General features: G+C 43.6%; 1 protein-coding gene across 1 annotated transcript in view; it reads right to left on the reverse strand.

Moving 5' to 3' along the window:
* The window catches only part of crybg1a (crystallin beta-gamma domain containing 1a), a 43,461-nt gene that overhangs the window by 13,355 nt on the left and 10,816 nt on the right, over positions 1-19,290 (reverse strand). Inside the window, exons 2-5 of the mRNA XM_030357541.1 lie at positions 17,364-17,505; positions 12,090-13,477; positions 10,217-11,151; positions 530-10,008 (exon numbers count right to left, since the gene is read on the reverse strand). Of these exons, the coding sequence (XP_030213401.1) occupies positions 530-10,008; positions 10,217-11,151; positions 12,090-13,477; positions 17,364-17,505 (11,944 nt within the window). The remainder of the gene's footprint in view (positions 1-529; positions 10,009-10,216; positions 11,152-12,089; positions 13,478-17,363; positions 17,506-19,290) is intronic.

The following is a 19,290-nucleotide window of genomic DNA, read 5'->3' on the forward strand; positions in this document are numbered from 1 at the left end:
GGGAACATTTAAATTAGGTTCAGCTGGAGTTCTTGGTTTTAATATTTGTTTTTATTCTATTTAAAGACAAGATTGTCCGCAACATTAGGGCTAACAACGTGGTTCAGATTAGATTTCCGATTTTCCGAATGAAAAAGCCTTTTGGCACAGGCATGCTTTATTTTCATGTGTTATTTTCTAGTCTGTCTTCACATGCAAGAGTTTGTAACGCAGGTAAGCTTGGAATGTTAGTGTCTTCTATAAAACAAGCAATCAGTTCTGTTGCTAGGGGACTGGCAAGTTCATATCTCCAATGTTCTACAGGTGAGGACAACTTTACAGCCCCTAACACGTCAAAACCCATTCACCTACAAGAATGACTCAATTGTTGGTAATGAGCACGCCTAGGAAAGCCATTCCCTCTATGCACACAGTTATCATACATTTACCATCCTACACGTGAACAATTATCGGTATCTAAAACCGAATAAACTCAAACTAAGTAAAGTCAAAAATAAAAGTTGAATTGCCAAAATATTAAGATTCTCACCTTAGGTTTGACAGCAGCGGCTCTATTTATAGAGATGTTCTGGAAATGTTTGTTTTTAGGGGTTAGTCCTGCAGTGCCCTTTAGTCCCTTGTCCACGTTAGCACTCTGAGCCGCGTCCATAACTGTGCCTGTAGCTGTAGCTTTGGCCTTTCCTGTGGGATGACTAGCCTGTGGGGATCCTTGCGGGGCCTCCGAGGTCCTTTTGTTGGTTTTCTGATATTTCTCCAAATGATCCGGCAGCTTAATCTCAGAGAAGGACGGAAGGGAGGGAAGAGAGGAGGGGCTGACGAGTGAGTCACTGGCTGCACCTTTCCAAACACCCGCAGCGGGCAAGCCTGTGTCTTTGCCTTTTGCGCCTGAACCACTTGGCTCCTTGCCAGACTGAGCTAAAGAAACAATCCCCTGTTTTCCCGGGGAAAGAATGCGGTCTCCTTGGCCAGATGCAGCTGTGCTATTTGTGGCGCTGACTTCCTCCCCGACTTTTCTGGTGGACTTGGGGGCGCTCCTCAACCTGGAGAGGATAGACATCCTTTCTAATCTAGACTTATCCTTTGCAGGCTCTTCTTTGCTCCTTTCATCTCGCTGATCTTTGGTGCCTTGACTCTTCCTCTCCTCCTTGTCCTTCTCCTCAGGCAGCGCTTTCTCGCTGTCCCGAGCACTCGAACACTGCATGGCTTTGAAAATAAAGCTCTCTTCTCTTGCTGCACGTTTTGGTGGATTCTTCGCATCCCTGTCTTCCGATTTCTGCTTTATAACCTGAGCCGGCGACAGGTCCCTGTAGTCTGGTGTTTGTTTCCTCAGGCCAAACGTGAACTGGGCCGGGTCGAGCACTCTCTCCATACGGTCTTCCTTGATGACCGGTAGAGTAAACGGTGAAGTCGAACCTCTGATATATTTAAGCTTCCTCTTCTGTGGATGCGAGAAAGGAATACTTCCCTCCTTGATACTCCTGATGAGGTCATCAAAAGGCTCTGTGTCTGGCCGTCTGTCGTGTTCCTCCTTATTGTCAAGTTTGGGTCCTCGTTCTACATCTAACCAGCTGGAGGGCGTGTCTGTGTGGCTGAATGGCAGTGTGGCGGTGGCCTGTGTTGATGACTCATTCGTTTTCCCTACATCAGTGGCGCTTCTCACCACGCTCTGAGCTTTTTGGGCTTTTGATTCGTGTGTAGGTTCTGTCTGTGGTATGATGCTGTTCTTTGAGGCAGCACTGTGTTTTTGTTGGATGTTTTTGTCCTTCACTCCCGCGGCTTTGGTACAAATAACTGTCTTTTGATTTTGTGCATCTGCGCTCATCTTATTTGGATTTTTCAACAGATCTCTTTTCTCTTTAACTTGATCTTTTTGATTCTGTGCAACTGCGTTGGAGGTGAATGTGGGTTGTGGTTTAAAGTCAACAATAGGCCCCGTTTGTTCAAGGACAGGTTTCCTATTATCTCCCTGTGCTTTGCCTTTCCTCTCCTCCACAAGCCTGTTTTCTACTAATGGTTCTGTAACCAGTCTAAAGTCTGACATTGCGTATTTGGCGTCTATTGATAGACCAGGGGGTTCAACAGGTTTTATATTCTTCTTATCTTGGGGTTCATTATGGGGTTTTGTTGTATTTATGAGGTCCTGCTTAGGAATAACTTTAGGATCTTTATCCCTTACTAAGATATCAACCCCCATGTTGGCTGTTGATGACGTACCAGTTTGCACTTCTCCCATCGAAACCTTGTCAAAGACTGTGGTTTCCGTTAAGACTATGTCAGCTTTGTTTGGTGTTTTCTCTGTAGTGTCTTTCAGCTTTTCATGTTTTAATGGAATTGTTTTAGGTTCCTGTTTAGTGAGGGTCTTAGTGTCAGTAGTGGTCACTTTCGATGTGTGTGGGGACTTCATCTGTGACTCTGAGCTTTCCTCTGAAAGAAGCTTGGGTTTTGATTTAACTATGGTGACCGTTTTTTCAATGACAGGATTTCTTTTATCTCCCTTTTCTTTGCCCTTCCTCGCCTCCACCAGAATGTTTTCTACTATTGTTTCTGGACCCGGCCTGAAGTCTGAATTTGAGTATTTGGATTCTGTTGATGGACCAAAGGGATCCACTTGTTTTATATTCTTCTGATCTTGATGTTCAATAATTATGGGGTCATGCTTAGGAATAGCTTTATGATCTTTATCCTTTGCTGAGGTCTCAACCCCTATAATGTCTTTTGATGACTCATCGGTTTTCCTAGCTCCTTTTCCAAATCCATCCTCCTTAGCCTCAGTGCTCATGGCTTTTGAATCCATTTTAGAGACTGGTGTTTTCTCTGAAACTTTGTCAGCTTTATTTGGTGTTTTATCTGTAGTGCATGGCAGCTTTTCCTGTTTGATGGAAATTGGTTTGGATACCTGTTTAGTGAGGGTCTTCGTTTCTTCTTGAATGGCAGTAGTGGTCGCTTTGGATGCGGGTGTCGTCTTCATCTGTGACTCAGAGCATTCCTCTGAAAATAGCTGGGGTTTTGAATCAACTATAGTGACCGTTTGTTCACCGACAGGCTTCTTATTTTTCCCTCCTTCTGTGCCTTTCCTCTCCTCCACAAGACTGTTTTCTAAAACAGTTTCTCTTTCCAGCCTTGAGTCAGACTTTGGATGATTGGCTTCAGCAGAGGGTTCCTCTGGTTTAGGAATCTCATGACCATGAGTTTGAGTAACGATGGTCTCAATCTCCTGCTTAGGACGGTCTTTAGATCGAATTGAATCCTTTACTGCAACCTCAGTGTTCAAGGCTTTTGTTTCTTGTGAAGATTCCATCACTAAGACTGGTTTCTCGGTTAAAACTTTCTTAGAGTTGCTTATTTTATCAGTGTCTTTCAACTGTTTAGTGAAGGACTGAGCTTCCTCCTTCAGACTAACTTTAGAATTTGTGTCCTTTGCTGTGTTCTCAGCCCTCAAAATTGGTGACTTCATCTGTGAATCTGTGTTTATTTTCTCCTGTCTTCGATTTTTATCACAATCCCCCTTTGGAACATCAGTGCTGATAGCTCTACTTTCTTCCTTTGCATTTACCAGTGCATCTGGAGCTCTCTCAGGTTCAGGAATCTTCGGACCTTGACCTTGAATAATGATGGTCTTAATGTCCTGCTTAGGACTTTCTTTAGATATTGAGTCCTTGACTGTGGCCTCAGTGTTCAAGGTTTTTGTTGCTTGTGACGATTCCATCACTAATACTGGGCTCTCGGTTAAAACTTCCTTAGCTGTGCATGGTTTATCTGTAGTGTCCTTCAACTGTTTATTTTCAATTGCTTCTGGTTTGGATTCCGGTTTAGTAAAGGTCTGAGGTTCCTCTTGAGTGCCAGTAGCTGTCACTTTCGATGTGTGTGGGGACTGCATCTGTGAATCTAAGCTTACCTTTGAAAAAGGGGTTGAATCACCAACAGTGACAATTTGTTCAAGGACAGGCCTCTTACTTGCTCCCTGGTTTGTGCCCTCCTGTTCTTGAATAATTATGGGTTCCTTCTTCGGACTAACCTTAGAATCTATGTCCTTCGCTGTGTTCTCAACCCTCAAACTGTCTATGGAGGACTCCTTCAGCTTTCCACCGTTCTTGAAATCCACTTCCTGTTTAGAGGTTGACGCAATCTTAATATTGTCAGTGGATACATTACATTTGTCCATGTTTTCTGTGTTTATCTCCTCCTGTGTTACAGTTTTTTCACAATCTCCCTTTAGAACATCAGAGTTGATAACTTTACTTTCTTGTTTTTCATTTGCCAGGAAATCTGGGGCTGTCTCTGGTTTAGGAATCTTCTGACCTTGACTTTGAATAACGATGGTCTCAATGTCCTCCTTAGGACTATCTTTAGATATTGAGTCCTTCACTGTGACGTTAGTGTTCAAGGCTTTTGTTTCGTGTGACGATTCCATCACTAATACTGGTGTCTTGGTTAATACTTCCTTAGCTCTGCTTGGTTTATCTGTAGTGTCTTTCAACTCTTCATGTTGTATTGGTGTTGGTTTGGATTCCGGTTGAGTGAAGGTCTGAGGCTCTTCATGAGTGCCAGGAACTCCCACTTTTGATGCGCTTGGTGACTTCATTTGTGAATCTAAGCTTTCCTTCGAAAAAGGTTTTGAATCACCCACAGTGACAATTTGTTCAAGGACGGGCCTCTTAATTGCTCCCTGTTCTGTGCCTTCCTGTTCTTGAATAATCACGGCTTCCTGCTCAGGCCTTACTTTGGAATCTGGGTCCTTTGCTGAGGTCGCCATCCTTAAAATGTCTGTTGATGACTCAGGAGTTTTCCCTGCTTCTTTTACAAATGCATCCTTCTGAGAGTCAGTGTTTACAGCTTTAGTTGTTTGCGTTGAGTCCATCTCCAAGACTGGTGTCTTGGTTTCCTCTTGAGTAAAGGTCTTGATTTCGTTGGTCGTCACTTTCAATGAGTCTGTTGATTTTTGTGAGCTCTCCTTTGAAAGGACAATGTCATCTCCTTTTCTCTCATTTTTACAGAGCTTTTCAGTTGTCAGTGAATCCTCTTTCTTGAAGGCCATAGGTTCCACAGAGGATATACATTTAATCTGGCTTTCTGTGTTTATCTTCTTGCGTGCTGAATCCTTTGTATCCTCTTCCTTTGGAACATCTGTGCTGATTTCAGATATTTGGGTCTTCTGATCTTGGCCTTGAACAATAATGGTCTCCTGCTTTGGACTCAATTTGGAATCTGTGTCTTTCATTGAGGTCTCAACCCTCACAATGTCTGTTGATGATTCAGCAAATACATCCTTCTGAGTATCAGTGTCCACAGTTTGTGTTTTTTGTGATAAGTCCAATACTGAGATTGGTGTTTCCGTTAAAACTTTGTTAGCTTTGTCCTGTGTTTCAACTGTTTTGTCTGTCTTCAAGGCCCCCGAGTCCTGGATTGTGCTTGACACAATGGCAATAGTTTCAGAGAATGTACTCATTCTGTCCTTGATTTCTGTGTCCACTTTCTCCTCCACTAAATCTTTCTTACTATCCTCCTTTGGAACATCAATGCTGATATCTGTCATTTTTTGTTTTGAGATATCCAGGGAGTCTGGGGTCTTCACTGTTTTTGGAACGCTCTCATCTTCACATTCAATAACAGCAGGCTCCTTGAAGTCCTGCTTTAGACTAACTTTAGAATCGGTGTCCTTTGCTGAGGATATACTACATATAACCTTGCTTTCTATGTTTATCTTCTCGTGTGCTGAATCCTTTTTATAATCCTCCTTTGGAACATCTGTGCTAATATTGGTCATTTTCTGTGTTGTGTTCACAATGGAATCTGGGGTCTTTTCAGATTTTTGAATCTTCTGATCTTGGCCTTCAACAATAATGGTGTCCTGCTTTGGACTCAATTTGGAATCTGTGTCTTTCATTGAGGTCTCAACCCTCACAATGTCTGTTGATGATTCAGCAAATACATCTATCTGAGTATCAGTGTTCACAGTTTGTGTTTTTTGTGATAAGTCCAATACTGAGATTGGTGTTTCCGTTAAAACTTTGTTAGCTTTGTCCTGTGTTTCAACTGTTGTGTCTGTCTTCAAGGCCCCCGAGTCCTGGATTGTGCTTGACCCAATGGCAATAGTTTCAGAGAATGTACTCATTCTGTCCTTGATTTCTGTTTCCACTTTCTCCTGCACTAAATCTTTCTTAATATCCTCCTTTGGAACATCAATGCTGATATCTGACATTTTTTGTGTTGAGATATCCAGGGAGTCTGGGGTCTTCACTGGTTTAGGAATGCTCTCATCTTCACATTCAATAAGAGCAGGCTCCTTGAGGTCCTGTTTTGGACTAACTTTAGAATCTGTGATCTTTGCTGAGGTTAAACTTAATTTATCCTGGCTTTCTGTGTTTATCTTCGCGTGTGCTGAATTCATTTTATAATCCTCCTTTGGAACATCTGTGCTGGTAACGGTCATTTTCTGTGATGCGTTCACAATGGAATCTGGGGTCTTTTCAGAATTTTGGATCTTCTGACCTTGACCTTCAACAATAATGGTGTCCTGCTTTTGAAAAAAAATTGAATCTGTGTCCTTCATTGAGGTCTCAACCCTCAAAATGTCTGTTGATTCAGCAACTACATCCTTCTGAGTATCAGTGTTCACAGTTTGTGTTTTTTGTGATGAGTCCACCACTGATTTTAGTGTCTCAATTAAAACTTTGTTAGCTTTGTTCTGGGTTTCGTCTGTTTTGTCTGTCTTAAAGGCCCCCGGCTCCTGGATTGTGCTTGACACGATGGCAATAGTTTCAGAGAATGTACTCACTCTGTTCTTGATTTCTGTGTCCATCTTCTCTTGTCCTAAATCTTTCTTGCAATCCTCTTTCGGAACATCTGTGCTGATATCTGTCATTTTTTGTGTTGAGATAACCAGCGAATCTGGGGTCTTCACTGGATTTGGAACGCTCTCATCTTCACATTCAATAACAGCGAGTTCCTTGAGGTCCTGCTTTGGACTAACTTCAGAGTCTGTGTCCTTTTCCAAGGTCTCATGCCCCGAAATGACTGTTGATGGCCTCTGTGTTTTTGCTGCTTCCTGAGCATCAGTGATCCTGGCTTTCCTTTCTTGTGATGAGTCCATCTCTAAGGCTGGAGTCTTTGTTAAAACTACATTAGCTTTGTATTGTTTTTTATCGCTAGTGTCTTCAAACTGGTTCGATTCCTGTTTGGTAAAGACCTTGGATTCTTCTTGAGCATCAGCACGCATCACTTTCAATGTGTGCGTTGATTCCATCTGTGATCCTGACCTTTCCTTCAACAATATATTGTAATTTCCTTTTCTCTCGTTTTCATTACATTTTTCAGTTATAATTAAAACGTCTTTCTTGAGGGCAATCGATTCTTTTTTAGTGCTTGATGCGACTTCTTTGTTTTCAGAGGATGAAGTTCCTTTGTCCTGGAGTTCTGCATTGATTTTTCCAAAGTCTTCCTTTAGAACATCAGTGCCCATAGTTGTCATTTTTGGGGTTGCGTTCAGCAGGGAATCTGGGGCAGTCTCTTGTTTTGGAATCTTCTGATCTCGACTTTGAACAACGATGGTCTCGATGTCCTGCTTAGGACTAACTTTAGAAACTGTTTTTTGAATCTCTAGATCCGGATGTTCAATAACTATGTGGTCCTTCTTATGACTAACTTTAGAAACTGTGTCCTTCGATGAGGCCTCAAGCCCTGAACTGACTGTTGACGACTGCTGCGTTTTTGCGGAGTCCATTATTAAGACTGGTGTCTCTGTTGGAACTTCATTAGCTTTGTGTTCTCTTTTAGCTGTAGTGTCTTTGTTAGATCCCTGTTTAAGAACAATTTGGTTATTTTCTTGAGTATCAGTAGTCATCACTTTCAATGTTTTTGTTGTTTGCTCCTTTGAATCCGAACTTTCATTTGAACTTTCAATGGATAAACTACTTTTGTCCCTGTTTTCTGTGTTTATTTTCTCCTGTCTTTGCTCTTTTTGACAATCCTCCTTGCAAACATCAGTACTGATTCTAGTGGCATCTAGTGTTACCTGGCTATCTTTGATTTCGGGGATGCTGTTACCTTCATTAAATGTCATGGAATCTGGTTTTGGGCATTCTGAGTTCTGTGTCGCTGGGATTCGGAATTCATCGTTAAAAAAAGGCATTGATTCCTGCCTAATCTGTATTGTGGATGATGGCACCTGCTGGTCTTCTTGCACTGTGTTTGTCTCGTCACTCTTCACATTATCTTTGATGCAGACTTCTGTGGAATTAACCTCCCTGCTCATGGCAGTTGTAGCCATTAAACTCGATTTTTCAACATGGTCAGCAACGTCATGTTTCTGATTTGCAGTGACCGAGCTGACAGTCTGGGGTTTCTGCTCTGATTCAGAAGCTGCCTTCGGAATGACATCAAGGATATTCTTTGATATTGTTGTCACTTTCTCTGCTCGAGTTTCCACCGCCAAGGCATCATGTTCCCTGTGACTGGTCTTTTGGTCCCCTTCCTCTGAGCTCTCATTCATCTTGTCATTTTGCTTTGAGTCTTTCTGTAATGTTGCATGCTCCTGATGCAAAAGCTGTGAGTCTGAAAGAATCTCTTTATCCAAATGATTGTCTGCTAATTCAGTGGATCTATGAACAATTGTAGCCTGGCTAGCTATTGACGTTCTGTCTATAGCCTTCACCACTGTCAAATCAACCTTTGTCATCGCCATTCTATCCTTTTCAAGCACCGCGTCTGTGTTTGGTATGTCAGAAGATGTGACGTTTTTTGCTTGAATCCCGATAGATGGGATGGTTGGTTGTTCTTGGGTTGACATTAAATTATATTTTATTCCATCAGCCTGTTGGTCATCTAAAGACAGTTGAGAAGGCCCATTACTTTTATTTGTCGCCTCACTTTGTGAAACTAGCTTATGCATAGCCTGACCTTTGGCTATGAGCGAATCATTGGCTGCAACACTATCCTCATTGGTCTTAGTGTCAATATAGGTTACTTCTGGTTTGGGAAGTATATTATTTGCACCATTATTGGAAGATATTTTGTCCTTAGCTGACACAGCAGCATGTCCAGAATGGCTTTCATCCTGTTTTGCTTCTATTATTGTCTCTGGTGTGACTTTGTCATTTCCTTTGGCTTCATGGTATTCCGGTTGCAATACACTTTTCTCAACCTGGTTAGGTATACTCTCTTTGATATGTGAACGTTTTTTAGGTTGAGTTTTTGTTAACATCTTTGCTTCACGATCCTCTTCCTGACTATAAGTAGGGGCGTCATCCACTTGCTCATCTGGTTTTTGATCTCTTATTGGATGTACATCTTCAATACAGGGCACCTTTTCAGTTACCGGGGCCAGGGATATCGTTGCTTGTACCTGAGGGCTTGTGGTGAGAACAGCATAATCCTTTTGTGTTGTTGTAACGATGGTAGATTGTTCTTCTGTATGGCTGCTTACATTAACTATTGAGGCATGGCCTACGCCCCGCCCTCTGTCTGTAATTCTGTCGGTCTCAGCTTCGCTGCCTGCTGAAAGGCCGGCAATAAGTTGTGACTTTCCTTTTGTGTCCTGGGAAGAGCTAGTGGTGGACATATCATCTGAAGGGGCTGCCTCTGAATCAGACTGAGATGGTAGTAATGCATCACCATTTGTGCCATCCTTCTTCTGGCCTTGTACCTCACTGACAACATCCTCAATGAGCTTGAACGGTTCATGATTCATCTTTGTAGGAGATAGACGTTCTGTCTTTTCTGTCAAAGAATCGGTAGAGGAACCCCCTTTTTTTGTCTTGGAAATGTGCCCTTGTACCTTCTGCCATGCCATTTGAGGCTTGCTCGAAGGACTCGAGGGCTCGGTTGAATCACTCTGTGTGCTTTTAGTGCTGTCATTGATAGTGTTAGATGGGTCTAGATTTGGTTTTTTGAGCTTAAATGATGGAGTTTTCTTGGATGGCGTGGTAGATATGCGTGTCTCAGCGTCAGTCTTCCCCACCATTCTTTTATTTTTGGAGAGTTGCTCAGGCAGGAGGGTAGCTATCTTTGTTTCTGTTGAAAAACATTACCTTTTAGCTATTACACACAGCTTCACAAAACAATAAGCAGAAGAGTGGAAGTAATATAAATCATTTAAACAAATACAATTTTCATTAAAAATAACAAAAAAGACTCAAAAAATAAAAATAATGGACTGAAAAGATTCAATTATATAATATAGGAACAACATATAGTGATGTAAACAAGGGTCTTTCCCTACCTTTTTCAGGACTTCTGTGGTCCTGAGTTTGTGTCCCTCCAGTGATCATCAGCTTATTTTTGCTCCCCGATTCTGCTTCAGCAACACTACTCTTTGTGTTTTTGGTGTTGCTGGTCATTCCGTCACTCCTCTGCTTTGCAGGTGTAGTAATTGGCAGCCGGCTCTTTGATGGTACAGCCTCCACCTGCACCTGGCCCGGCTTTTTACCACCTGTGTTGTCTTTGTCAGTGGGTTGGGCCTTCACAATAGTCCGCTGCTCGTGGATTTTCTCCAGGCCATTAACCAGTTTCGCCGAGCTTTCGTCCTCGGCCTTCCTTTCTTTGCTGTGCTTTGTGAGCATTGACGGTGCTTTTGTCGGCGAAACGTCCGTTGCCTGAGCTTTGGTCGACTTGCTATCCTCTAAACTTGGCCTTTTAACCTTACTAGTGACTGCTTTATGTTTAACCAGCAGTTCTTTTGACTTGTGTGTCGTGGGACTGACCACGAACACTGAGATGTCCGGTGCAGCGGTTTTGTCCGGTGTCACTGGAGACCTTGGTTCGCTCTCGGATGCTGTCTTCTTGGGGATTCTAGATTTAATGCCAGTTGTGGCTGCATGCACCGGACTGTCTTTGAGCTTGATTGACTGCATAGTGGTGGTCTCGTCTCGGAGTGGCGTTTCTCCAGAAGCGTCCTCTGCGGACGTCTTTCCCTTTTTAGCCCTGGCTCCCGCCGTTTCCGCCATGCCACGGCCACCAGATGTGACGGATGGCCTGCTCTCCTTCTCCGCTTTGGCGCCTCCTCTGGGGGCGGATGACTTGGCGGGCCCCTTGTCCCCTCCAGTTTGTCCCCTTGATTTGTTTATGGACATGTCAGAGGTCGGTGAGGTTTCTTTATTAGTGCTGGTTTCCGTGGCAGTATCAGGTTCTTGGTTGGTGCTTTCCAGTCTTGTTTGTCTAAAAAGAAAAAAAAGAAAGAGACAGCGATAAGGAATCATTAAGCATTAATAACTTGACTTCACTGCCCAGTCTGCAGTGGACTCTGAAGTGAAATGAGGACACAGGCTCATCTTGAGATGAATATGAACCAGGGAATCATTAATTTGGCAGTGTAACACATACACAAGGGCTGCAAAACGGGGACGTTTAAACATGAAAACTGACAATAATATAAAGGTATTGTTTTTAGGGTACTAGTCTCAAGATTTAATCTTGTATATTAGGATTTGAACTGTTTATCATGTTCATGCATTCGGTAACTGTATGCATCTAGTATTGCATTTAAATTTATCTTTCTAACAAAGTAAATTACCAAATCCTGCATTTGACTGTGGCTGCAAATCAATATATTTTTTTGTTTAGAAGAGTTATCTCACTGTTTGTGCACTATGTCCTCTATGTGTAGACAGGTGGATACAGGTGTACATTTAGACAAATAGTAGACAAATGACCTCTCGGTAGAAGTCACAAATCAAGTTATCTTATTGCTGGCTAAGGTAAATTAAGACAAAATAGACACAATGGGTAAAAAGCTGGAATGGTACAATGTTATAACATAAATATCAGCGCATGACCAGTTATTCACCAGTATTATAAGTTGTATCTATGCTGAATACATCTCAGTGGTGTTTGATGGTTTAAAGTAAAATGTGGTCTAATGTGAATTCATCCATTTTTCAGTGGAAGAGTTTAAGCCGATTAGCGAACATGTATTGTTCCCTATGAACATAAAAGGGTATGGGAACTTAAATATCAGGTTACATGAGGATCATTATCTCCCTCTCTCTGTTTCTCTCTCTCTCTCTTTCTCACTCTCTCTTGCTCTTTTCTCTCAGGTTAGGTTCCTGCAGAAAAACAATGTTAAACAGAAGCAAAACAAAGTTATTTTAACTCACCGTTTCAGCTTGGTTGCCTCGACGACATTCTGAGTCGAAGCCACGCTGTGATCCCCCCTCTTTCGACCTTTCCCCGCTGGCTCCGGCCCCGGCTCAGGCTCGTCCGCCTCGGAACTGTCCTGGCTCACAAACACCTTCTTGGCGAACACCTTCCCGGACAGGTTGACCGTCCTGCGCGTGACGTGTGGGGGCTCCTCGCTCCTCCTCGTGGAGCTCTTCCCGGGGTCTGGTCCGCCGCGGGGGCTCTCCGGCCGCTCTGGGCTTGCTTCTGTTCTGGTCTCCCCGGTCTCCGCGGCTACCTTGGAAACCTTGGACTCTGGCGACATGCCAGAGAGCTCTGCGATCTCCAAGGGAGGGAGGTGGTCGGTCGTGTCGGTGCCTCGAGGCCACTGTTCCTCGACGGGAACCACAGTGGCATGCACGGCGATCAAGGGAGGGGAGTCGGCTCTGAGGGCCTCCTCCCTCTCCCCCGCCCCTTCTTCCTCCTCCTCGTCGGCCAGGTCTGCCTCCACCCGTATGGCTTTGTGCAGCAGCGCCGGAGAGGTGCCCCCCTGCTCATGTTCCCCCCAGGCGGAGTCCTGCCGCTCAGCGGTGGCCGTTCCGTGCAGCCAAGAGAGGACGCTGGTGGATCTGGAGCCGACGCTCTCCGAGTCTGAGCCGGACGAGGTAAGAGGGAGGCGAGGGGAGGTTACTTCCTTCAGGGACGCGCCGGGATCGTCCAATTTCAATTTAAGAGACTTTAGGGACGCGACACTTATAGAGGTGAGGTTGTGGGACTTGACCGGCTCGGACATCTTGGAGCTCACCCGGACTTGGACAGACTTTGAGTGTGTCCGCTCGGACGGCTTCCCGTCCTTCATGTTGGCCGCCTCCTCCTCCAGGTGGAGCTGCAGCCTCTTGCTCACCTCCTGCACCACCGAGTCCATCAAGCCGGGCTCGCTGCCCGACCCCGTGTCCAGGAACGAGACATGGGCCCCGGGGATGGGGGTGGCGTCCCCGGATCCCTGCTGCGCGACGCTGCTGCTGCTCACCCGGCACACGTGCACCTCCCTCACGCTGCCTCGGCCGCTGCTGTCGCTGTCGGCAAACGGGACCCCTCCCCCGTCTTCGTCGAACGCCAGAGTGGACCGGCTGCCGGTGAGGTCCAGGGAGACCCGAGCCAGATGCTGCTTCAACGCCGGTTTCCGCCGGGGGGCTTCGTCATCCCGCCGTGACGGGGTGGGCGTCTTCAGCCAGTCCTCCTGCAGGGGGCTCTGCGGGGAGCGCGGGGACGTCGGGGAGGTCGGGGTGCTCTCGCCGTCGCCAGGCTGCTTGCTCTGGCTCTTCTTCTTGCGGGGGCTGAAGAAGTTGCTGAGGCGGCCAAACACACCCTTCTTATCTTCTGGATTCTGCAAGAAGGAAGACAGCAGAGAGGCAGGGGTTAGAGAACACGCTGCTGATATTCAGACGACCACTGGTCAGACTGGCAGGGCTGTTTGATTCTGGTCCTGCTCAAACAGACAGCAGAACACAATGGATTGATCTATATTCTTTATGAGAATAAGGTAATACGCACGACTTGCGGCCATAGTAATTTTTTGTAACTTCTTGAAAGAAATGCCCAAAATAAGTATGAAGGAGGGTAAAAGAGGAATAATTTGAGCCAAGGGGGTGGAGTTCAGTTATAGTGTTCGCAGCTCCACACCTGCATAGGATGCGGAACACTGCAGCGCGGATGGTGTTGAACCTAACTAGCACATGTCATGCCAAACAGGCTTCTTCCTGCAGCTGCTAGCATCAACTTCAAACCCTCGATGCTGGTGGGCTCAAGACCTGCACCCAAACCCCAGCACATCTCTGATCCGTTCCTCCTGTCGAGTGTTAAACTGCGCCCGGTGCTGCCTACACTGCATGGAACCAGGTCTTCTGATGGGCAGAACCTTGATAGCGGAACGACCTAACAAGGATCTGCAGTATTCCTCCACATCCTCTAAATAAAATGCTCTGTATCTCCAAGATGTAATTGTTAAGTACCAACAACAATACGTTTTTGCGGTGCGTTTTGTGACACAATCCACCCTGTTGTTGTTGTTTTTTTAACTTGTTCGTGCTGCACACTAAATTTTTGTTGTAGTTATTCCCATAGTTGAGAGAATTATTTTAATGTTCTCAGTCTCAGGTATTCAGTCTTCTGGATCAAAGTGTGTGCTGAATGATAAATGTAAATGTATTTGTAAATGTATTACAGCTTTTTACATAGCAATATGATAATAAGGTTTGAACAGAGGCCTGTACTTCTACTTTTAGAACGGCTGAAACTTGAGCTCACTATTTACAATGTTGATATTATTTTCAAATATTGACTTTTTCAAAGTCAAATTTTTTAGCATTACACAATTAAACCAGGTGATTTACAATCTCACAAAGAGAAGGAAGATAATCCACAATGAAAATCCCCCCAAATCCTATGGAATAGTTGGAAGCAAGAAATCCAATTCTTTGTTGAAACAGAGAAGTCCTGGCGGTCTGTTGCTACAGTCTAGCCGGCACACGTTTGAACGAGACGCACATACTCTCGCAAATATGAAAAACACAGAAGTAACATACCATGTCAGCTCTCCGGAATCTAATTGTAATCTGATCCGAACCTGTCTGAGAACTACAGTAGATCCAAACGTCCTCTTTACCGGCAACATAGGTTAATAAATAAATAAATACAAAATGAAATCCGACAGCAGGAGAGGTAGGTTAATGGTTATCTAATCACAGCCTTTAGAATCAGATAATGTCAAGACCGGCTGCTAAAAAAAAAAGGGAGCCAGTGTCCAACTCTTGAATACCATATTCCACAAGAAGTAAAAGACCGCTTTCCTCACTCCCGCAGAACGCCCACCGAGCAGCGACTGGAAGCCAGCAGGTCGTGTTTGTCTGGGATCTGTTCCCTGTAAAGCCTGGGTCTGGTTTTAGGTGGACACCGTCCCTCCAGGGCATGGGGCCATTTGCATTCGCAGCGCGGATGTGAGAGAACACCTCACGGGAGCGCATGTCAGACACATGACTTGACGACCCGGTGATAATGTGAGGGTGTGGATGGGCCCGGGCACAATGGCCGCACCCTGCCTGATGCTAAAAGTAAAGCAGGAGTCAATGCGGCCATTCATCTCCTATACCGTGTGAATCACCTGGCAACCAGCTGATCTCAGTTGACTTATCGCAGAAATATGCGTAGGTGTGTATTGATTACAGTACTGCGGAGAATTATAGATTGTTACGTTTGTATCGTATCCTATTGGTTTGAAAAAGGGCTGATGGCAAAAGGATACTTTCTTAAACAAAGAGCTCATACCATAGCCATTTTTTATATTTATATATATCCAAAGCAGTCTTGAAATCTGGGCGGGATCTTCCTGCTTTGATAGTAAAATGTTTGTCTGACTGTACCTACGGTGGGTATTCAGTCAGCAAACAACACACACACACAGCGCGTGCCGGGGCTTTCCAGTTCATTTCTAAACAGAGCGTAACTGCATACCCACCCCGCCCCCCTTAATCCCCAATAACCCCTCCGACACACCTCACCTTCCCACCCTGTTCTGCCCTTGTTTCGTTTTGTTGTTTTTGTGACAGAGAAACATAAGTAACACAAAAAACAAGGCCTCGGGTCATATTTACCAAGGCTTGTACAACATATTGCATCATGGGATTTTGTTTGTTGGTACTCCGCCATATTGAGAGGACTCCTAAATCAACGTGAATGTAAAGTTTAACTTAGGCTAACCAAAACGTAGTTTTGTCACGTCTCACATTAGAAACACAACAATGTCTCACGATGATGACAAATAATTTCACCATCATTATATATTATTAACTACACAATGACCAAAAAAAATACTTCTAGTAGAAGAATAACTAACTAACTAACTATAATAAAGATTCTAATGCTCGTCTTTTTCAAAAAAAATGGAGGCGGTCATTGCAATGTGAAACGCAATAAGAACATACCGTTAGTAGTCCATTGGTTATTGTTGAGAGTCCATTGGTTTTTGTTGATGTGGAGGTCTAAGTAAGTTTGCTACAACTGAATGCTCTAAGTGCAATGGTCCGACTATTGAGCTTATTCCTGGACATAATGTTAATGTTTAACCTTTTTATGCTTTAATTATTATGCCGGCTGGGATGGTGGTAACAGCTGTAAAATAAAGACAATATAAACATAAATACAAACGTGCCTGCACACACCCAAGCCTCAGCTGGTACCCATTTAGATGCTTATGCTTTGATTCAAATCTATTTTTTAATTTTCCGTCCTTCAGAAGAGACGTAAAACCGAGGTCCTGACTCACTGAGGTCAAAAAAGATCCCAGGGCACTTATCACAAAGAATAGGGGTTTCCCCGGTGTCCTGGCCCAACCAGGCTGATTCAATCTGGCCCCCTAATCATCCTCCTGTATAATTGGCTGACTCATTAATTCCCTAACTCTCCACCTCAAGCTGGTTTGTGGTGAAAATCTACACGTGCACTACACCTGAAGATTTGTATGGAAATCAGAAAACAAAAGGAGTGCGATAACAACTGTAAAAGTCGGTGGACATGTTTGTGATTCTTTTGTAATGTGCAACTTGTTGATGTTTCTAGCCTGAACGGCTTTGAATAACAGGTTAGAATATTTCCAATAAAGTAAAGAACTCAATTGGCTTGACAAGCATTATGAGAAACATTATGTGGTATCACAGACAGCATTCATAAAAAAATAAAGGATTCCTACACGCATCTGCGCATCAGAGTTTGAACTACAGAGGAAGTGTCTAGGAAGACAGAAGCTTAGAAACAACATACATGACAAGGTGCATAAAAAGGGGGCAGTTTGAGTGCTTTAAACACAGCAACACAGACTTCCTGTAGTTTATGTCTACTAGACCATGAGTTACACTTTTTTCCATAGTGATCATTTTATCAATGTAATTGTCAAATTACATTTTACGTTGCCACATCTGCATTGGAATTATGCTGTGATTGGATCACTTCAGTTTCTGAGCTTTACAATTCATGACATATTTGAACAACATCTGTAGACAACAACCCCTGTTCAACACTTATCAAGCCAACTTGCAATGGTTTAAATGTTAGCCTCAGTGACACCAGAGAATTGTACAAAAGTCCTCAAAAGACTTTGTCAGCAACCTAATACTATTACAATCAGAGAAAACGCCAGGAATCTGACCCCAACATTAGCATTGCGTACAGCCGTACGGTCATAGTCTATGGTGCGGGGGGGCCGTAGTTCGTAGCCGTACCTTGTAGCGTTTGGAAGGCGAGGAGGGGCTGTTGGGCTGAGCCATGTCGAAGCTCATTACTGACGCCGACTCGCTGTTAAGGCCCCAGTCCGACTCTGTCATGTAGCTGCATTCTGTAGTCACGCTCATCTGGTCAAAGTTCCTGCATGAGATAGGCAGGGAAAGAGGAAGAGAGAGAGCGGGACAGAGAGAGGCAGGAAGGAAGAATGTGGGGGAGTTTTTGCTTTAAAAACAGTCTTTGTTTTGCCCACAAATGACTCATAATAACAAAATATATTGCTGTCTTGTTCCACAAAACACACATTTCATGCGTCTTATCTGATATCCCGTTGTTTTCATTGTTCATGCAAAAAAGTGGCTTCAAGAAAAAACTAACTTGATTGTGTGATTTGCATGCTGTTTCCTTGTCACTTGCGGGCATGAATAAACTAAGAAATAAATGACTAAAATGTAATGCACTCTTGTACCAAGTTTGAGGCGTGTCTCTCATTGTGTCTAACACACACACACAACTGGCAGAGAGGAGGAGTGTGGTGAGAGAGAGACACTGGTCCGACCACATTCAGTGACTGGCAGCAGAGCTCCTCTGTGTTGTTGAGTCTGAATGGCAACTGGTCGGAGAACCGCGGCACACGTGCTAAACATGACTAATTCGTACTCAGTGCTGGGTTGGTTTTTGTCGATTGCTGTCTGGTCCCACTGTCAGCACAGATTATTCTACCGTTCCAAGTGGGTAAAGAGTTAAAAAAAATGGCACATCAGAGTGTTAAATAGCTCTGTACTGGCGGGAGGAGTGTTAAGTAATGTGACACCATAGCTACGGGTCAGATGTTCAATTACTGTGTATATGTTTGGAAATAATGAAGCTCAAAGCTCAAAGATGGCAGTCGACTAGTTTGATACCAGCAAATGCCAAAGTGAGACATATTTAATTATTTTAAAAATGCATGATGTTTTGCAGCTTGAGTAAAGAAATCATACATTATGGCATCAAAACATAATAAAGCAAATGAAATATAATATTGTGAAAATTCTATCTATCAAATATGTTCAGAAGGCTATCAGACTTAGATTTCTGACAAGTTAATTGGGGGTCCAGCAGCAAAGCTGCTCGGGCCCCAATTGTTTCTGTAACCCAAAATCTGTATTGTTCCTGTATCCCAAATTTGTGGTACTGCACCCAAAGGTGGCGCCATTGTAAAAAATCGTGAATTAGGCTTATTTCTCCTCACCAGATTGACCTGGACTAAAAAAATTTCAGAATGTTAATCTCTAGAATCAGATGCATCTTTTTCACCCTGGTCTTTTGCTCTAAAAAAGGTTTACTTTTCCCACAATTTCATAGAAATGTCCACAGTCTCATCCCATTTTGCCTATATGACCATTTGTTATTGTATAACTACCATACGGCAATCATTAGGTGGATACCATTAACAATGCACATTTTCAGATCTTTTAAGAAAGCCCTTAATTCTCTTGTGAAATGTGTGCTTGGAGTTTTCTTGATGTTGTGTGCTTATCAATGGAAATTTTCACCATGTGAATGAGGCTTCATGCAGTTCCGGAATGTCAGAGGCTCGATAGGATAATGCCTTGTGATCTTTAGGTTGAGTATTCGAAGCCCGATTAGAGCATTATGAACAAGCTGAACATGACATTCTGTCATTGCTACTCATTTAAGAAACGCAACAATGAACAGCACCTGTAATTCACTAGGTAATCAACATTCCGGCTTCCAGTTTCCAATAATCTGACTTCCAAGACACAGTATGGCATTAAGGGGAACTTCTTCGTAAAGCATTTATCCTTCATAATGAACTGTCATATTAATATTTCTTCTGTTACTGTTCTTGACAACACATGTTTAATTTCCCCAAAATTTCAAAGATTTTTCAGGTATTTGCTTTTAAGAAACCCCTTAATTCAT

The sequence above is a fragment of the Gadus morhua genome, chromosome 5, assembly GCF_902167405.1.
Source record: "Gadus morhua chromosome 5, gadMor3.0, whole genome shotgun sequence".
NCBI classification, from domain to species: Eukaryota; Metazoa; Chordata; class Actinopteri; order Gadiformes; family Gadidae; genus Gadus; species Gadus morhua.